The sequence below is a fragment of the Ascidiella aspersa genome, chromosome 8 (assembly GCF_963924565.1).
Source record: "Ascidiella aspersa chromosome 8, kaAscAspe10.2, whole genome shotgun sequence".
NCBI classification, from domain to species: Eukaryota; Metazoa; Chordata; class Ascidiacea; order Phlebobranchia; family Ascidiidae; genus Ascidiella; species Ascidiella aspersa.
The window spans coordinates 26,059,726-26,067,697 of NC_139454.1; the positions used below are offsets into that span (position 1 = coordinate 26,059,726).

Sequence of the window (7,972 nt, forward strand, 5' to 3'; positions counted from 1 at the left end):
GGATGCCCCTAGACCCCATTGTTTGTAGTCGGTTCGCGTCCAACCTCTTCTATTTTAAACAAGCAAGAAATTCTGAAAAGTTTTCATCACTGTGTTTCGACCGGAAAACATTGCAGGAGCTAAACGTTTATTTTCGCGTTATGCGACTTGAGTCATCCAACCGATAACAAAATATATTTCCTTTGAATAAGATTTTATTTTTACCCTGCGTAAAACAAAATCTCTAAATATGGTTCTAATTTTGTTCGAAAAGTCTAGTATTGGTATGCTATGTTAATAAATAAAATAATCTATATATGTGGTTCTCAAAGTGTTGGTCACGACCCAACCATGGCAGAGAGTAACAAAATTTGTCGCTCAAATACGATTAAATCTGCCACTAATTATACTGTTGAATTTTTATCTTTCTATCAAGTCGCTTCATCCAAACATGGACTAAATTACTGCGTCAGACTCATTTTTTTGGTTTCGTCTTTTGAAATAGGTCACGGGATTAAGACGTTACTAAATCAATTTAATCGATTTGCTAAGAATTGAGTAAATTCACTAGAATCTGGCACACCACACTATAGTTTTTCGTGTCTTGGGTAGAGAGGTTTTGATAAACTCAAATTTGGGTCACACATAAAAAAAAATTGGTGAACCACCGATTTATAGCCTGTAGGCACATTTGCATTTCTTTTGTTACTGATTGGTCATAATTTTAACCAATCGATGCTTGTGATTTGTGTGAAGTGTGCAACAGTTGAGCCGGTTTGGAATGTTGAACACTGACCCTTGGCATTGTTCAATCTTGTAATTAGATTAACTCCGAGCTCTTTAATTGCGAGTTAAGCCAAGAACTGCCAGGAATAACTGGTTGAATGAAACGAAGGATAATTCCTCGACTGTCCACTAATTCATCAACGTCGCATTGCAGCGTCCAGCGCCACAATTTACCCTCTTTGCTTGTTTGTTATGTAAGCTCACCCCGGTTACCCCTTATCAGCCCCACATCTGGGTTGCCGGACAGCCCCAGTCATGCATGGGTGAACCCTAGACAGCTTACCCCGTTCCGCCTCATCAATTCCACTTCACCCCACTGGACAAGCAACTTGGTGAAGCTCTTGACCTTTTTGCTTCGGACACCGACTGGTCAGTTAATGCGGATGTGGTCAGCGTGGGACAATGCGTCTTTGTGACGTTTTAAGGGGTTAATGCAAATCGACACAAAAACATTGAAAGTCAAAACGTAAAATGATTTAAGACACAGATTTTGTAATATTGTCACAAAAGGATTGCTGTTTTATACACATTAGGTAAATGTCGTTAAGTGTAAAACTAAATCTAACAAAAAGGTTAGATTTTATCTTTTAAAGCTATGAAGAAACTCGAATTCACTAATAAGCCCACTTCTAAATATATTATTAAAAACGTAATAATCTAAATACGAGTATTTGTGGGTGTTTGAAAATTGTTACACTTTTACTAAAAATATTTTATGTAGTTAATATAGCAAATCAAAATTTGGTTTTTATTACCGTTGTATTAGCTTTTGCGTACTGAAATTGTTATTTTCTCAGATTCTAGATATAGACATACATAGCTTCTAATTAAAAAAATATTTACATTTCAAATGTCAAAATTAACTGCTAAAAGGCCACCTGCAATACATTTGCTTCAAAATAATTAATCTCCCAGTCGCGGATTTAATTTCAGCTCTTTACTGCCATTTGTGTATGTTGGTATGGCGACGAAAGTAGTTCAAGCGTGACGTTAATTGTTTGTGGCTTTTCATTGAAGTTTTGTCACAAGATTAATTTACACATGTGTTTAAATGCTTGTATTTGGCTTGTAGCTAACTTCTATAGGCCGGTGTACCTGTTTATTAATTTGTACTTGCATTTTGTAGGTTGCTTTAGCGTTTCTTGTTTACTTATTTCGGCTAAAAGATGATAATGGCTGAAGTAGAATCATGTAAGTTTTTATTTGCTTTGTTTTAAATTTAAACCATTCTTTTTTGTTAAGATCTATTTAATTTGCTCGAGTCATTAGCCATCCTAATAAAGTTACATCTGCATAAATTAATTTTAACAATTTAACCAAACATTTTGCAAATGTCAAATATTTGTTTTATTTAATTGCAACTTAACTATAGGCTCAGGTCTAACAGTCATATTCGTTTTTTGACAAATTGTTCTCTAAATTAAAAAAAAATAGTAACACTACATTCTTTAAACAAAAAAAACATAAAAATAAATTCCATATTCGCCGACAATGCAGATGTAGCAATCTAGTATTAGGCTAGTGAAAATTTTTGCCCTACGCGAGCGTTTCATGGAAAAACTTACGTACAATATCATTTTTTACATATCAGTAAATGTAATCGAAGAGGAGTTACTTCCAAGTCTACATTACTATTGTCGTAAACAATCGTGAAACATAAGATTGTAAACAAACAATCGCACGCTTCCTTATATAGCTGTTTATAGACTTTTCTTGTGTCCGTTGCGCAAAGCGTAAAATGCTTTTATATCGTTCAAGTTACTTAAACTTTCATTTTCTAGGGTGCGATAAGACTTACAACGCATTTGGCTAAAATGATTTTATTAAATGGAATAAGACATACTGAAAACGTAATCCACACATTTTTATTAAAAAGTCAAAAATACAGTTTTTTTGGTGTGTGTGGGGGGCATGGGTATGTACCCTCCCTCCTGAATCCGTCCCAGTTAGTGAGAATTAACTCACGACAAATAACTAAAACTTTATTTACTTTGCTTACCAGACGATCGCACTCAGCGTATCAACAACTTGGCTCAGCACAAGAAAACACCTCCAGGCTTCATCGAGGATAGGAGGTCAGTTTACTGGGTCGACAAGATTCCGCCGGCACCCCCAACTAACTGCGGTAAGTAGGTTTATGTTTGTACACACATTTCACTCTTTGAAGGCGAACTTGTTTTTTGAGACCTTAAGTTGGTTAAGGCTGATCCCAACAGAGTTGTAAACAAGTCTTTTTAAACCGTCATAAGTCCCAGTCCGAATCAACTTCAACTCTAATCTTTAAAATAAAAAAATATATTAAACCAATAAAATTAAGTAAACCCATACATTATGAGGAATAGGTTAGCCAAAAAAAAAAAAACTCTACATATAGCAAGTTGTACTACAACGTTAAGCCATTATATCAAGATTTTTTCGAAACATTTACAAAATTCTGCGTACTTTTCCATGGGCTTTGGTATTTCTGGATTCCTGCAACCTCCAGCCATTATGGCCCTAAATGTCAATTACAATCGACCATTGCAGTTTTAACCCCGCGTCAAATGGAGCTTGTTCGTTGCAAGCCGATCGACCGCGAGTTCCAAGCTGACCGACCCTCGCCCATCTGGCAAGTAAGCCGCGCAGCTCTCAACTTCCCAGAGAGGGAAAGGCTCAAGCAACTCTCTGAGTCCAAAGCGTTCCACCAATCGTGGAAACCGATGCGTTCTGTGTACACTGTGGTGCCTGACGCTGCTAAGACGGCGACCCCAACCAAAAGGTACTAGCATGTTCGATACTTTGTATTGCACTGCATTGTCGCCTCTGTTAACCTTACACAATGTAGTATAAGTTCTTTATGGCTTATTTAGATGTGTAAGCATTCTGTAGCTCGCGATCAAAGGTCACTGAGCACATAGTGCTTCCAGATCGTAGTTGTCTTTACTTTAGTTGGTGTTACTCCCTTGTCGCGATAGGTGATCGCATTACTGCGTATTTGGTTCTATTGTGTCGTTGGTATTAAAACTATGGTTTTATAGATTTATCTGCTTTAGGTATGTTGCTTTTTAGGTCTTATTGTGTGTTTTCACTGCCTAGTCGTAGCAGGAGTTGGCGCTGTTAGTTACTTTAAGTGTTTGGCGATGATGGTAAGCCTACTCTGATGCTGTTTCTTATTTAATAACATTGTTCTGTATTTATTTACAAGTTATTCGAATGAGCTATGAATCTATTGCCTTATAAATAAATCCCAGTACCTTTTTAAAGACTTCAGTATCGGATCGGATCCATTAGTTTACATGGTGCAAATTTAATTCAGCAATAATATAGCCATCCAACTTAAAACCAAATACGTAATTTGTAAAGTAAAAAAAAACAAATTTGCAAGAAATCAAACTACATAAAATTTATATTATTACGTTTTAAATGAACAAATGGTTTCTATAGCGCAGTAAAAAGATTCCACACCTTATTCCCCTGTTCAAGCTACTTTGTGGGGCAAACGTGGTTTTCGGAGGCAAATATTGCCGAAAACTTTAACATAATCACATGAAACCAACGTTGATTGTTGGGGTACACTCCTTTGAGAAATGCGTTTGGTTTTTCTTTACCAAATTAGTTAATTGAAATTTTAGCAGCAAACTGTTAACTTTAAACAGTGGTCACGAACGTTTTCTCATAAAGGGATGGATAAAAAAAGTCTTAAATAACCTAATTCTTGATATACGACGGAAAATTAAAAGAACAATAACAAGCGTAGTTATAGCTTTAGAAAATTGTCCTGCATTTAAAAATTTCTTTAAAATTTAGATTTGAATTGCATCGACAACATTTTAACTGCTTCATTTAAAAAATATTTCGCCGTCTGAATTAATTGACCCGATGGTCCGTAGTTTAGTGACCACTGCCTTAAAACATAAAGGCCTATTTCTCAATTACACTGAAAAAATCATCAATATAAAACTATAGACACGCTATCTAACAAAAATGCCTTTGTTAAACCACTATTACGTCACAATAGGCTTGTGGAGCTGGCGCGCCCGAAGCAGTTTGACCCCCTGTTAATCAAGTCGAACAGCTCATGGGATTGGGGGGAGTGGCGCAGTGACGTACCAAGGGAATCACTCACCCATATGGCGTCTGCAAGGTTGGAACAACTGGCCGAAGCCAAACCAACTCCTGCGGCTTACAAGGACAACAGAACTGTCATGTGGCCAGTTTCAAAGGGGGCTAAGACCGCGCAGGTGGGATACTGTGAACGATATTACGGTACTCGATATTTATTAGATTCTCGATATTTGTTTGTTATCGATATTTGTCGAATAGTCGATACTCTGCATTTGTCCGATACTTTATACTCGATATTGTTTTAATAACCGATATTCGATATATTACCAATATTACGATACTCATATATTTTTCAATACCCGATATTGTCCGATACTCGATATTTGTCTGATCATATTGTCCGGTATTTGTGTAGTAGTCGATTCTCTGTATATGCCCGATACTCGATAAACAAAATATGACCTACCGGCTCACTACTATTCTTAATATTTTCCAAAAATCTTGTTTGATACTCCAAATATTTCATTTAATCCGGTACTAGATACTTGTTGTCTTCTACTCGATACTTTGGGTAATTAATATTTTGGGGCATTTGTCTGAATGTCCGAAATCATGTTTTCTAAAATGTGCATGGAATAATTTTTATGTCGTGTAACGTTTCGTTTTTTTTTTTGCACAAAACCTTCGAAGTGAGTCTTTAAATGCCTTGCTGGTAGTTTACCTCTGTTATTGTTTAATGATGTTTAAAATATCTTTAAATATCAAGCCCAGTTACAATTTTTGACGGTCAATCTTGCAAACCTCGTAAATTCTTGACTTTCGCCTTAAAACTAACTTTGATTGTGTCTAGCCTTCGACCAGGCAACAACAGCTTGCTCGTCCGAAAACCCGCGCCTCCCTCGACCAAGATTACGATCCTTACAAGGTTTCTTTCGCCGCTAGGAACGCTGTTGCTTCACCACGTGTCGGCGAACTCGCTACAGCCATTCCGCGCAAAGTCAGGGCCAAGAAGGCTTAGGGAAATCACCGCCCGGGGCATTTTGCAGTAGCAGTCTGTTTGTAAATGAATGTTGTTTGTTGTATAAAACATAGATCCATGTTGGCCTTGCTTTCTACATAAATGCCTGTTCTATAGTAAGTACCTGTTCATAGTATAGCATGAATTACTTGCCCGTAAACGTATGTTGTTAGGTAATATAGATATTTGCCAAATAGTTTAAACCCAACTTACCAGGGATGTAGTTTTGTTGATAACTTGCCGTTAAAGAATCAAAAGTGCCTTACCTAACAATCCGCTCTTACCTAATGTTATAGTGGTTTCACAAACCACTAACTTGATCGCATTTCGCTCATATGGTTCCACAAGAGGTAAGTAATACACATTACACAGCTACGCCAAGCCCAGTCCATCCTATCCGCTTTTTAAATATTATATTTTCGCTCCACGTTTTGTTATTTTCCACAAAGTTAGGTCCGATTTCAACACAGTTATAAGGTCTATGTGTAGTTGAGACGTATTATGTTGAAGGTTAAAATCTTATTTAAAAATCGTAAAGAAATAATTTATAGTTTTTCCATGTCTAACAAATGTCTTTCCCTCTACTTGTTTCATCCCAAGATTTCTGCGCTAACCATGCTTTAATGTGTGCTTTATGTGACGGCAGGATTACTTCACTGGGGCCATATTAAATCCCAAATCCCAGTCCTTCTGTTGGGGATTAGTTGTTCTAATCCACCTTGACCAATCCTTTCATCCAAAAACGCAGGAAAATCCTTTTGTGTGAGTTTCTTGCTTTTCCATGTTTTTATGCGACGAACAAAACTCATAGCGGTGCCATATTTTCCATTCTACATACTAATTGCTTATGTTTTTCCCGCAATCGCCTGCCTAAAAAGATTAAGTCCAAATGGTTATATTGCCAAACTGCATTTTGTTGCCTAACCTTTTAGTGCTTCACAATTATGAGATTACCTTCTTTTAAGCTGCGAACGAATGTTACTAGTATTTAAATTGTTTACCTTTGTTTTTCGTGGGTGTTATTTAGGAATAAATGTATATTGAAGAAAGTTCTTCTTTCGATTAAAATTAACATTTCATTACTTTAACAATACGATTTAATATAACTGCAATTATTGAGTAGTTAAAATAATTCTAATATCACCGTTAATATTTACAACGGTACTTGTTTTCGTTAAGCAAAAATATTATTTTTTTATTTCGTTCGAAGATATAAAAAAAATTGACGATTTAAGCATCTTTAAATATTTCTCGTTATGGCTTTCAAATTATCCTTCAAAACAATTTGGTACTGCATTGAAATCTATTCTAGTTTTAGTTTGTATGATATTTATTTTTTTTGCAAAGCCTAACATAAAAAGTATATTGCCTTTAAATGTGTACTTTACTTACTTTATATAAAACTTTTATGCCAATGCTAATAGAAACGTCGGTTAGTAAACAAAGTTCGTGTATTAAGCAGAAAAAAGCACGACGCGAATTTGGAAAGAACGTAATCGACGTAAATAGAGAAGGTATAGTGTTGACTTTGTACAAGAAACAAAAAGCAAGTTGAAGCAAATTTTTACAGCAATCCCATCTTCGGAAATTGGCTCAGCGGTCATCCGATATAGTGGTATTACCCTTGTGTCATCCGATCAGAGCGGTCACTGAATAAAAACAAAATGTTATTGAAGAGGTTTCAATTATTCGCAATTTACAACTTTTATGCGAAAAACTTGATATATTGGTTGATGGATAAGTGTTAGGGTTGTTCTGTGCTACAAGGAGTCTTTGAAAACGTGAGTTGTTGAAAAATCTTTGCTCAAGATTTTGACCTTGGTCAAGATATGAACTATCAAGTTGATAAAGACACAGCACACAGGTAACACCTTTTACTGTCTAGACTGGCAATAAACATAACAGTGCACAATTTGAGTGTTGTAGGCTAAAAATACTTTACTGGTAGAGAATCCTACCACGCATTCAAATAATTATCAAATCAACGCACATTTTTTAGGTTAGGGTCCGGTTTAGCGTTTGGGTTCGGTTGGTTCAAGTGTTGTTATTTTAATACTAACAGTTTGCGATTTACTAGTTTCGTTACTGAAAACAAAAGTGATAGGATTCTAAACCAAGGCCCAATACTCTGCTACAAATTTTACT

At 36.0% G+C, this 7,972-nt stretch overlaps 1 protein-coding gene across 1 annotated transcript; it reads left to right on the forward strand.

The window, feature by feature from the left end:
• The first annotated feature begins 1,835 nt into the window (after positions 1-1,835).
• Positions 1,836-6,014, forward strand: LOC146137090 (sperm microtubule associated protein 2-like). The gene is made up of 5 exons (XM_083395598.1): positions 1,836-1,956; positions 2,768-2,890; positions 3,292-3,523; positions 4,763-4,985; positions 5,660-6,014. Exons 1-5 carry the CDS (start codon positions 1,932-1,934, stop codon positions 5,825-5,827), a joined length of 771 nt encoding a protein of 256 aa, XP_083251724.1. The 5' UTR covers positions 1,836-1,931; the 3' UTR covers positions 5,828-6,014.
• The last annotated feature ends 1,958 nt before the right edge of the window (positions 6,015-7,972 follow it).

Excerpts from the sequence above, each read along its gene's own strand:
- LOC146137090 (XM_083395598.1), top strand. The coding sequence starts at position 1,932 with ATGATAATGGCTGAAGTAGAATCAT. Across the intron at positions 1,957-2,767 it reads AATGGCTGAAGTAGAATCAT|ACGATCGCACTCAGCGTATC; the intron begins GTAAGTTTTTAT and ends TTTGCTTACCAG. Across the intron at positions 4,986-5,659 it reads AGGGGGCTAAGACCGCGCAG|CCTTCGACCAGGCAACAACA; the intron begins GTGGGATACTGT and ends GATTGTGTCTAG.